Source organism: Mustela lutreola, chromosome 7 (genome assembly GCF_030435805.1).
Source record: "Mustela lutreola isolate mMusLut2 chromosome 7, mMusLut2.pri, whole genome shotgun sequence".
NCBI classification, from domain to species: domain Eukaryota; kingdom Metazoa; phylum Chordata; class Mammalia; order Carnivora; family Mustelidae; genus Mustela; species Mustela lutreola.
In genome coordinates this window covers 143,486,270-143,498,221 of record NC_081296.1, presented here as the reverse complement: position 1 = coordinate 143,498,221, position 11,952 = coordinate 143,486,270, and the positions used below count along the sequence as shown (strand labels likewise).

The 11,952-nt window shown below is 55.6% G+C and overlaps 1 protein-coding gene across 2 annotated transcripts; it reads right to left on the bottom strand.

Moving 5' to 3' along the window:
- Positions 1–835: 835 nt before the first annotated feature.
- Positions 836–11,089, bottom strand: SERPINA5 (serpin family A member 5). Of its 2 annotated transcripts, none has more exons than XM_059183013.1 (5): positions 10,986–11,089; positions 4,626–5,258; positions 3,029–3,299; positions 2,519–2,666; positions 836–1,896 (listed from the first exon to the last, which is right to left on the bottom strand). In XM_059183013.1, the coding sequence occupies exons 1-5, from the start codon at positions 11,080–11,082 to the stop codon at positions 1,708–1,710; spliced, it is 1,338 nt and encodes a 445-aa protein (XP_059038996.1). In that variant the 5' UTR covers positions 11,083–11,089; the 3' UTR covers positions 836–1,707. The 2 variants fall into 2 exon arrangements, with proteins under 2 accessions (XP_059038996.1, XP_059038997.1); XM_059183014.1 differs by having other exon boundaries at positions 10,996–11,087.
- Positions 11,090–11,952: the final 863 nt, after the last annotated feature.

The window sequence follows — 11,952 nt, the reverse complement described above, 5'->3', positions numbered from 1 at the left end:
ATCCACCTGGCTGTACGTCAACACAGGCACCACCCGGGTCCCAGAGCCTGAGCCTCTCCCTGACCTCAGCCTCTGGGTAGGCACTTATGTCCCCTCCATGAGACAGGTACACTGATAGACTGTGCTGAGGGATTCTGGAGATGACAGATGCCAAGTGTCCCCAGAGGGCTGGCCCTAAGTAGGTACTCAGTACTTCGGGGTGTGGTCAAAGCTTGGGGTTCTGACATCGTTTGGTCTAGGGGTTATTCTTGGGCAACACAGTGCATACTCTGGGATCAGAGTGGTAGAGGCAGCCTCATGGGGGTGGGGGGCAAGCTGAGGGGCAAGCACTCAGATTTAAGGAGGTAGCTAATTAGGGGACAATGTGAGTGAAGGGCTCATTCACTCCATCATTGATTCTTTAAAGTGTTTGATCCCATTCATTTGGAAGACGACGACCTGTCTGTAGAGGCTTTCATAAAAGAAGAGAGAGGATAAGCTTACCTGCATCCCATGGGGGCAGATGGCTGAGAGGTCCCTGACCCAGGCTTCTGGGACATAGTCATGTCTTCCCTACAGCAGAGCACAGGGTTGAAAATATGCTTTGGGGGGGGGGCACGCTCCCAGGGTCCAATCCTGCCTTCACCCCTTGGAAGCCACATGACTGGGTTAACAGCCCGCTCTCTGCAAGCCTTGCCTTCTCCATCTGTAAAATGGGGAGAACTGTGGTACCGGCCTCAGGGCAGATAAGTGCAGCCATCCAGCTAAAGATCCTAGCACCAAGCCTGGCACATGGAAAGCTATTGATGTCGCCTTTCCCAGTGTTATTTCTGTAAGTAAGGACAATGACACCCAGTGTTTGCAACATGCTGTATTGTTATTGTGGACACTAAAATTCACAGTTAGTCATCAACGTCTTCAGTAGATATGGTAGTATTTGCAACGGGCCTCTGGGCTCCCCCTCCAGCCAAGGCCAGGAGGTTGTTACTGAAACCACACGATGGCTCAATGCTGTGATGGACCATTTCCACGCTGCTGTCCACTTGCTTTTCTTCAAGGACAAGTAGCGCTGGAATATCTTAAAATCTACCGTGACTGGCAGGGAACACCCAGCTTCCTACATAACGTCAAGGAGCCTTCAGCCCTTCACCTGATCCTTCATGGTATGCATGGGGGAAACAGAGGTCCAGAGAGGGGCAGAATTATTCCAATGTCCCCTAGCTGGTTAGCTGGGACAGAAGCCCCATTCCAGACTCTCATTTCAGTGTTCTCTCCACACCATGATGAACTGATGGTTGGCATGGTTGGCAAGATGAGGGCTCAGCTTAGAAATACATTTCTTGGTAGAAATATCTACCAGAACAAGCCTCCTACAGAGCTCAGTGTCACTGGGCTGGAAGTCAGGGGCCTGGATTCTGGGCTTCTCTCTACCACTAACATGCTGTGTGACCTTGGGCAAGTCAACCAACCTCTCTGGGCCTCAGTGCTAGACTCCACCGAGGAAGGGTAAAGGCAAGACCAAATGCTCCTGAAGGATCTTTAAGGTGCCCACGTTGTGCAGTTGTGTGAGAAGAAGCAACCATTAGTATATCAATACTATGACTATTATTACTTGTAAAAGCCTCATTAGTCCAGGAAACCTGTGTCAATCACCAGCTCCCAGCAGACAGATGCCACGATGTGCCTTCAATTTCCACCACCTGTGACCTTCCAGGAGACACACCCACCTCAGGGGTGGGTCACTTTGCCAACAAAGAGGATATTCGTGGAGTTCTCCACAATGACCATCAAAAAGGGCCTGTTGAATATGAGCCTTTGGGAGCTCATCGGAGCTGACTTGAACATGAAGATGGTCTCTGTGGCTGCAGCCGCTTTGGTCCCCGACTCGTCCACCTCCACCATGGCCTTGTGCACCATCTGCAGAGGAGACATCAGGAGTCACTGAGCCACCAGGGGCTGGAAGATGTCATCCCAGGAGACAGCAGAACTTCTGCCTGTGACATCCCTGTCCAAGTCTCCGTGACACCAAGCAGGTAGCTAATGACACAGCTGTGTGGCTACCGTGCATCGGGATCTGTGCCAAGGGGTGACTGACTGCGCCTGTGCTGTCCATTGAACTGTCACAGCATCCCACAGCAAGGCTGCAACCCTCCAATTTTATAGAGAGGAAGGTGGCACAGAGAGGCCAAGTAATTGTTGGAGGACACACCCAGTGAGTGAAGGAGCTAGCACTTAATTCTTAGTTTTGATTGCTGAACGAGAGCTCCTCCTGAGACACGGAGCTGCATATGGTTTCCCATGGTGCATAGGATAAGACACAGTGTGAGATTTTTTGCTTCTTAAGGGAAAAGAGGAGAGTGAGAGAGACGGGAAGAGAATATAGAATGTGGAACGGAACGGAACGGAACGGAACGGAATGGAATGAAGGAACAGAGTGGAGTGGGGTAGAATAGAATAGAACAGCATGGCATAGCATAGCAGAATAGTAGAAAAGAACAGATATCTCTGAAAGCAGGAGCTCAGGAGCTCCCGAGCTCACCTCAGAGACCTGGATGCTGGAGTGGTTGGTGATGCCAGTCAAGTCAGCATGGCTGGTGAAGACGTCATTGATGCCCAGCCTGGGGAGGACCTTCTCCAGCCGGTGGGAGCCCTCGATGGAGAACTTGGGGAGGTAGAGCTCAAGCTGCCTGGAAAGAGAACAAGAACATTCCGAGACTCTTCCCGGAGTGTCGGCTCCCCAAGCTCGTATCCCCGCTCTCTCCCCTCGGCTTCGTGAGCATCCTCCAGCCCCTCATCTAGAGCCCAGCCCACTCTGGTCGTGGAGCTGGGCTGTCCCAGAGGTCCCTGCCTATGCTCATGGCTCCAGCAGGAAAGCGGGTGGGCGTCCAGCCATGCTCCCTCAGACTGGGCCAGGGCCTGGGGGCCAGAACCTCATGTGACAGCTCCAGGCTTGGGGGCCGCTCCTGAGCTGGGTGAGACCTTCCCACCATAGCTGTGTCTCCCCAGAGGTGAGCAGGGCCAGACTGGTCCCATGTCACCTGCAGAGTACCTCTTTGTGAACATCCTGAGCCACTTCCTCAGTGTTTTCTCATTCAGTCCGTTCTCCAGCTGTTCCATCCTGCCCTCGCTGGGGAGGATGAAGAAAGCGGTGGCATTCCCTTCGTAGGGGACACCCACCACCTTGCAGGAGAGGTTTCGGTCCAGGAAGTAGTAATAATGGTCTTCGCCTTTCATCATGGGCACCCGCACCACGGTCTCCGAGGTCACATGGAAGTCCTGCTTTCGGGTGTTTTTGTGGTCAAAACTTGTCCTCCACTTAGCTAAATATCAAAATGGGAAACACATTAGAAATTCTTAGCTGCAAACGAACAGTGTCAAGACAGTAAACCCGTCAAGCAGAGCTTGTCCTCCCCAGCACAGTCTCCTCGGGGGCAGGGTCGGCGGAACTCCTGGAATAGGAAGGCGAGTCTTTTTATAACTTTGGGGATGTGCCCGGACTTCCTGTGGGCCTTTTCCTCTGACGTGGGCCAAGCCAGGAGGATGCTTTTCATGTCTTTGGAGGCCCTCAACCGCTTAGTGGAGTTTGATTCTCTACTGTTTACTCAAGGTCAGACACCCTCAGGAAAAGGGTCAACAATACAGATGACGGACAAATCGACACTACACCTGGGGGAGTTATTCTGTTTTTCATTCTTTTCCCACTTTTGGATTTTGATCTATGTTTGGGAGAGAGGTATGTAAGGTTCCTGGACACACCGAATTCTTGTTACGGAGAAGCCCTCTGTTTGCCTTGCTGCTCCGTCTGATTCCTGCTGCGTCTCTACCATCAGCGAGATACAAGTAGTTCTTTCCATCTAATTAGTAGTCATCAGATTTGGAACCTACCCCAGGGCCCCTCGTAGCCTATGTCACAGTTGTCCCCTGCAGCCTGGTGTCCTAGAGAGAGCCCTGCCCTGGGGGATTCCAAGCTGGATGTTTGCTCCCTTCTGTGCTCCTAGGAAGGGGGAGGAGTTAACCAGCCAACTATCTTCCTCTTTCCTCCTTCCTTCCTCTCCCTGCCTTTACCCACTCCTGCCTTCCCACCCTTGGCCAGACCCCACACGGGCACTGAGAGGCTCAGCATCTAGAAGGATAAGCAGACATGAGAGCCAAGGTGAGTAGGGGTAACCACACGAAACGTCAAGGGAACGAAGATGGAGAGATCATCTGTCGTGAGAGAGAGGGGGAGGACTCTCCGGAGGGGACAGGGGCCTGTCAAGGCGTTTCTCGCTGAGGAAACAGCCCCTAGGAGGGCACGGGAGCAAGGATGTGGGGGTAAGGGAAGGCCCTCCAAGATCTCTCTTAGACCCGCAATCCTGCCCTGAGTTGCCATGGCGGTCTCGTGCTTTAGATCCAGCGTGGAAGCTGTGACTCCAGGGCCCATGGAGAGGACCCAGCTCTTCCCCGGTGGGGGAGACAGCAACCGGGGGTCACTGACCTCCCTTTACACCCTCAGAAGATGCCTGCTTACCCTCGGCTGCTTGTTGGCCTCACTCTGTCAACAGGCCCCAGAAGGGACTAAATCCACTCCCACTCCTTGATGCGTGTGGGGATTGGGTGCTCTTTTGACAAAAGCAGCAGGAAGGGCTGGTGTGCAAGGGTCTTACCTTTAAAGAAGATGTAATTCACCATAATCATGACCTCCGTGCTATCCAGGTCCTTCGCCAAGTCTGCAATCTTGCCTTGAGTTTGCTTTGCCACATAATCATTGATCTGCTTCTGGGCCCCTGCGGGGTCCCCAAAGTCAGTGGGGAAGGTGTCCGCCAGGTACAGCGTCTTCATGGCACTCAGAAAGGTGTCCTGGAGGTGCACCTCGGGGCTGATGAACAGGGCGTTGCCGAGGCTCAGCTGGACGTCCTCCCTGGGCTGGGCAAACTCCCGCAGCAGCCGGTGGAAGGTGTTGTGGAGCTCCTCCTCCGAGCCCTCCTGGGGATGGACGCCCAGGCCTTCCAGGATCTGCTCCTTCGTATGGGATCGCGCCCCCAGGGACAGCATGGCCAGGGTGGTGGAGATACTCAGAGGGGAGAAGAAGATGTTCTGGTCAGGGGCAGCCGTAGCCAAGGCCCTGTAGAGGTCAAAGGCAAAGTCCCTGCTGGCGGGGGCCGCGGTGCTGAGCACGGGTAGCTCCTTGGCTCTCTTCTTCGTCTCCCGCGAGCGGGGGTGGAGCAGGCTGGCACCCAAAGGGGTGAAGAGCATCAGGCACAGGAGGAGGCAGAACTGCATCGTGGCCGCTCCTCGTTCTGAAAGGCAGGTGGGAAGGGGTCCTCTGGAAGGATGAACTGCTGGGGGGAAGTGCGTCAGGCGCAGGTCCCAGAGAGGTGACCCCCTGAGTGGCGGAACCTAAGGGAGATGACGAGCCTGTGCGGTGGGGAGAGAGGTTTCGAGCAGGGCATGGAGGCTCGAGGACTGAGACTGGGGGGACTTGGGCATCTAAGGGTCGGAAAGGGAGGAGAAGGCAGAGCGTGCAGACCTGAGGTGGGGGCTGGCCCCCCAGGGACAAGAATCCTCTCATCCACATCAGCGCACATGCTATGGGGTAGGGGAGGGCAGGGCTCTCCCTCCTTTTGCCTGATCCGCATCTCTGAGGTCCCCAGGGAACGAGAAGCCTGCCTCCCAAGTGGCCTCTGACTGTCACTTCGACCCCTGGGGAAAGAGTGTGCAAGGCCTGGTGGCCCTTTTATGAACTCAGACCAACGACCCACCCCACGGGCCCCTCAGACTGCTGGTCTACCCTTGTTCACTCAGCAAATACATACCGCGCATCTCCCTCGTGGCACGCAGGGTGCCAAGCTCCAGAGACTCGTTGGTGAACAGGCAGATGCCAGCTGGTTCTTTCTTCCTCTCCCCTGGGGGGCTGTGCTAGGACCCCAGGGCCATCCTCAAGCCTCATCAGAGGTGCACGCCTCCCCCGCAACCCCAGGAGGAGATTCTGTCCTCTTAATGTAAACACTCCAACTTCCCTCCTATTCTATGAGGGCTGAATTGCGTCCCCCAGACTCCTGTGTGGAGGTCTCAACCCCTAGCCCCTCAGAATGTGACTATATTTGGAGACAAGGTCTTTAAAAAAGTCATGAAGTCAAAATGAGGTCTTTCTGGGGGGCCTTGATCCAATCTGGCCAGTGTCCTTGTGAGAAGAGATTAGGACCCAGACACACACACAGACGGGCGGCCATGTGGGGACCCGGGGAAGAGACTAGCATCTGGGCATCAAGGAAACAGCTTTGCCAAAACCTTGAGCCGAGACCAACTTTCTATTCTGTGATGCTTTGTCACGGAGGCCTGAGCCAACACGTCTCCTCTTCCTTCCGTCCCCCAGATGAGCAGGCCAACTAGGTAAGCCGTGGGGGGTCTTCGACCCCTCTTCTCCTTCTTTCTTCCCGCCCACATTCCTAGACCCCTCCTCTCCAACCAGAATCCTTCCTGTGCCCAGGCCTGCCAAAGTCCCCTGTGCGCCTGGTCCCCTGTGATCAGCCCAGACTCTGCAGCCCAGCCTCCTGGGTTCAAAGCTCGGCCCTGCTACTTCCTACTAGTGCGGTTTGGGGCAAGTCAGTCAGGCCCCATGCCCTGTCCCCCACCTGTCTGTACAATGGAGGTGATGCTGTACCTGGGCCAGAGCGTGGCCGGGAGCTTTAAAGCTCCCTTAAGGGGTCAGTATAGGGCAAGCGTTGTGGTTGGGCCTGGCGCAGATCTGGTGCATGGGTCGGTCAGCCATGGCTGTTGCAGTTTCAGGGTCAAAACCCCACCGAGATCCCCCAGTTCCTCAGCTATGCTTGGGGTACATGCTCTCACTGCACCCTTGCTCTTGTGGGGGAGCTGGTGGCCTGTCTGCTGAAGAAAGCTTCTCCGCGGTGGTGGTGGTGAGAACATCTCCATGGCTGGGTCTTCTTCTCCCATGGACACCATGTCATCAGGTCCCTGACCTCAGGGTCCTCCCAGAGTCACATGACCCCCCTAAACCCCAACGCCAAAGGGCCCCAAATAGCTGCATTGGACATTGCATGCAAAGTGGCCCACTGTAGGGGGTGGGGGAATGCCAGTGACCCTGGGGGTCAGGCAGACCTGGGCTGCAGTCCTGTCTTTGAGCAAAATCGAATGACCTGAGCAGGTCACGCCCACCCACCCTGGCCTCCACGTTGCACCTGAGCTCACAAAGGAGGCTCATCTAGAATGTTCTGTCTGCAGACACTCCGGACCCCCCCAGAGCCCCACACAGTAGACTCCGCAGTTACAGAGGTTCCTCGTACCCGCCTCCGTGGACCTCACACCCACCGGCAGAAGTGGGTTCTGCTACTAGCACTGTTCTACGGGCGTCCTCTGAAGCTCAGAGAGGCCGAGCCACTGGCTGGTGGGGGCCCAGCTTGGGCTTGGACCCAGCTTTGACACTGTGATAATGTGATGTGCCCTAAACCCCTGTGCCCTGTGGCTTCCCTGGATGCCTGGCCCTCCTTCCGTGCGACAGCCCCCCGTCTTGTTGTTCCCCACCCTGGCAGCCAGCACCGTAGCTGCGAATCTGCAGATGATTCAGCAACAGGGTCCCGGCTTCCCAGGCTGACACCCCCTTTCTGTGGGCACCCTGAGAGTGCAGGTGGTTTAATCTCTGTGTCCTTTGAACTTGTTAATTTTACAGCACAGTATGGTCCCTCCCGCAACGTGGCGGGCATCAGGGCAGGGGGATGGAGCTGAGCAAACATTCAACTCCACCCCCCCCACCCCCGCCACCCCCACCCTCGCTATCACAGATTAACACCCAGCTGATAATTACTTCAAAGGAAATGCTTTCCAGGAAGAATTGCAGACACAAGGGAGTGTCCTGCTTGGATGGAACCCAGGGCTCAGGCAGGAGAGAAAGTTCTGGCTGTCTGTCCTTGCCGATGCCCGGTGGCCTTGGGCCAGTCCCTGTCCCTCTACAGGCCTCACTGTGTTCATAATCAACTCAAGGTCTGTCATGTGCTGTGGCCAGTAACCTTTCTCTCCACCAGTTCCCCCACCCCGTACCCCGCCAAACAGCAGAGGTCTGATGGGCTGCAGCCGCTTTCCTGGTGCCCCCTGAGTCTTCCTGGACAGCTGAGTCTCTGTGGAGGGGACCCCAGCTTCATCCACTCTCCCCTGGGCTGCAGGCTTGGGACCTAGAACTCTCACTCCTTTGGGGCCCACCTTATCTCTTATGAAAGCCAGACACTCTACAGACATTACAACATTGAACCATCCACGAGAGTCCGCATCATGAAGACCATTTCACAGATGGATAAACTGAGGGTGAACAGAACAGCACTGCTTGTCCCAGCTAATGTGTGATGGAAGCAGGATTGAAATCCAGATTCCTGGGACTGGTGTACACACTACCTCTTGTCTTCCTTTCATGGTTCTGAGACATGATACCTGGTTCCTCCTCTCCTGTAGATCCTGGGGAGGATCCCTGGGTGTCACTCAAGCTGTTCACCTGTATGAGCTCATTTTCCCTCCTCCACAGCAACTCGGAGTTGGTATTGTCACCATGGTACAGAGGAGGAAACAGAGGGTCAGAGAGATCTCTTCTGAGAAAATGGGGCCTCAGGGAGCTCGGTTCAGGTTTCCCAGGCTCCCAGCCTGTGCCATCACACCCCTGGTTTCTGGGGGAAATATGCAGCTTTGGCAGAGTTTTGTGCCACTTTGAAGCTAGGGCGAGTCTGCTCCAGGCCCTGGGAGCCTGGCCCTTGGGAGACTGGCTCTCAGGCAGGAGATCGGAGCCTGGACCAACTGACTCTCTAGACCCCTGATTCCAGCGTTTCTGCAGATGGGCCCAAGGTCCAAGGGAGGAGAGCAGATCATTCAGGTTTCTCTGGCATCAGGACAAGGTGATGTGAGCCAGCTGGTGTAGGCGGGTGCGGGCAGGCGCTGGGGCAATCCTCCCACGGATCCCCACTACCCATGGACTCAGAATCTGCTTCATTTATTCCAAATGTTGGGCAACAAAGTTCTACCGGGTCAACTTTGGACTCAGCTGGGCGAGGTGGGTGGCGGAGGTCTGTCCACTGATTGCAAAAGGAGATGTGAGCCTTGGGACACAGGCAGAGAGGGAAAAACAAAATCCCAGTTTCCTCGATCCTAAAGATCTGGGAGAGCTTCCTGGCAGCAGTGACTAAGGGGACTTCCTTAGCCTTCTTCCCCACCTCCAGACCATCCGCGAGGTTTGTGGGTTTCTAGCTCCAGAGCGGCTCTGACATCTGCCAGCCCCTCCCCTTTTCAGCTGCCATGTCCTCCAGAGGTCCTGTCACCTTCCACCCACCCACTCCCCTTCTCCTCCTGTCCCCAGAGCCATTCTGAAGACATCTCCCTCGGTCACCCACCCCGGGTCACAGCGCCCCACCACCTAAGAAGGTCATTGCCGCCTCCAAGGTGTTGGGGAGCAGCACCAGCTTCTCGCTAGCCCTCGGGCCCCTGCTTGAATCCCACTGCTGGTGATCCCTTGCCTGCAGCTGGCCCCTCCCTCTGTGTTGTCGTGCTCTGTAACGGCCCCTTGATTGTCTCGCTGCTCTGCGATGTAAGCGCGAGCCCACACGGGTTTGCTGGGGCCTTCCAGCATTCCGGCCTCTCTCCCCGACAAAAGCACGTGCTCCCAACAGAGAGGACCGGCACCAACCCTGCTCTCCCTGTGAGATTTGCAGTCAAGGGCTGGAGATTTTTGCAGTCAAATGCTCTACCACTGAGCTATACTCCCTCAGACCCCTTTTTGGAAGGCAAGCAGGCAGGCAGGCAGGCAGGCATGCCTTCTCTGTGGCTCAGGGGTTTTAGATCCCATGCTGGACATGGAGCCAGGCTGGGCTCCCAGGACTTGCCAGCTCCTGTCCTGCTGCCTGGCTCCCCTTTCCCGTTTCTTTCTTAAAAACTATTTTATTGAGGTCTGACTGACATACCAAAAGCCAGACATCATTCCCGTGTACAACCGCGAAACCACCACCACCAACAACACATCCCTCACCTCCCGGCCCCCCTGCCCTCCGCCCTATTCTTCACACGGCAGCTTCTTGATCCGGGACCAAGGATGTTGGCCAGGGGAGAACTCCCCCTTCTATTGTTGTATTTTTTGCCAAGGGCCCCAGCCTTAGGAAAACTGAACAATACACTTATTTTATGTCGACATTTTGCTTATTTGACAAAATGCCTGGGCCGCCTGGGTGGTTCAGTTGGTTTAAGCGTCTGCCTTCAGCTCAGGTCAAGATGGCAGGGGATAGAGCCCCACATCGGGCTCCCTGCTCAGAATGGAGCTTGCTTCTCCCTCCTCTCTCTGCCCGTCCCCGCTGCTAGTGCACACACACTCTCTCTCTCATTAAATAAGTCAAAGCTTTAAAAACAAAACAAATAAACAAAACCCAAATCGCCAAACAGCGTCTGGAGCTCTAGCAGCCAGCCTCCAGGCCAGGCAGCCCTCACTCAGGGAAACGGAGATATTCCATACCTTCTCCTGATTTCTCAAGGTCCAAGATGGCAGGCACAGAAAACAATACAGAAGCGCTCTGGGTTACGGAGCCCGGCCTTGGGGACCAGACGCTTCGTCCCCACAATCTTACTTTGGGGTTTCTCCGCCTCCTCCCTGATCTATGTTGCAGGAACTGTCTCGTGCCTTGTCGGGGGTCTACTCAGCTGCCAGCGCAGCCCTGTCTCCAGCTGCACCAACTACAAATGTCTCCAGATGTGCCCCGGGGATAAAGTCCCTCCTGGGTGACAGCCGCCATGCATCTTGCCTGTAAGGACACTGAGGTGCAGCCATGCGGAGGGTCATGCCCAAGTTCACACAGCCAGGGGTGGGGTCGGGAGGACCCTGCTGCTTCCAAAGCCCTGGCTCCTTCCCCATCACCGCAGAGAGTTTTCCTGGTCGCTCTGGGACAACACCAGAGCTTTGAAGCCCCCCAGATCGCATAACCCGAGTCCTGTCTTCACCGTTCCCCACATACCCTTAAGCCCATGGACCCCCTGCCCATCTTTAGTACCTGTACTTACTCTGTCCCACAGCCAAGTGTGCACGCAGTGGAGGTCACAGTCCCTCGTGCTCAGTGAGAAGCCGAGTGTTGGAACTGGAACGAGCATTTGCCACTGACCTTGGTTGGGACCTGACTCCACCCCCCTTGGCCCTGCCCTGTCCTATCCCGCAGGCCTCTAGCCAACCCATGGGCTGCCGGCATAGCCACCAGAGCTCTGACCAGGCTACCAGCTCACTGCCCTGCCGCCACCAGCCCAACACAGACCCCTGTTTGCTTGCAATGACACCGGTCCCCCAGCTTGGGCACCGGCTGCTGGCATTCCAGACACAGAAAAAGGGATATTCTCTGGTCAGCTTCCCCTTCTCCAGGCTGATTCCATATCTCCTGCAGCCACTCGGCTGTACATCTGGGCGAGTGCGGTGTGAGCCCACGATCTCCGCAGCCCTGTGTGCTTGCTGGATTCATTTACCAGTGAGAGTCTGGTGGAAACTAGAGGGACTGCATGTCACCACAGCTGGATGAAGGGACCATTGTTTCCAGTCCCTTGGCTGTACGAATAACTTAACTGAGGCTCAGAAAGATGGAGGGACTTTTCAGAGTCATGCAGCAAACTAGGGACAATGTGGGGCCAAGTGCCCAGATCACCAACTTCAAGGTCAGGGCTCTCTACCTGCATCTAGGATTTTGGTAGGCTCATCTGGACTCCCCTTTCCAACCTTGAAACAGGGGCTCTGGCACTCAGCCCCATGATTCCAAGAGCATTTCCAAGATGCTGGTGCAGTGTGCTGGCTCAACCCTTGACTCATTCCTAAGGTCCCCATGCCTCGGTCTTAGGTGACCTGTGTGTGGCCATGACCCAGATGTTGTGTGGGTGAGCTGGGGTGTGGAGTTGGCAGAGGAGACAGGGGCTGGACATTGCCCAGGGGCAGTAGTCTTGGTGTTTGGCAAACAGGGTCCCTCTACTGCCTCTACGACC

Excerpts from the sequence above, each read along its gene's own strand:
- SERPINA5 (XM_059183013.1), bottom strand. The coding sequence starts at position 11,082 with ATGCTCGTTCCAGTTCCAACACTCGGCTTCTCACTGAGCACGAGGGAC. Across the intron at positions 3,300-4,625 it reads GAATTACATCTTCTTTAAAG|CTAAGTGGAGGACAAGTTTT; the intron begins GTAAGACCCTTG and ends TTTGATATTTAG. Across the intron at positions 1,897-2,518 it reads CCAGCATCCAGGTCTCTGAG|ATGGTGCACAAGGCCATGGT; the intron begins GTGAGCTCGGGA and ends TCTCCTCTGCAG.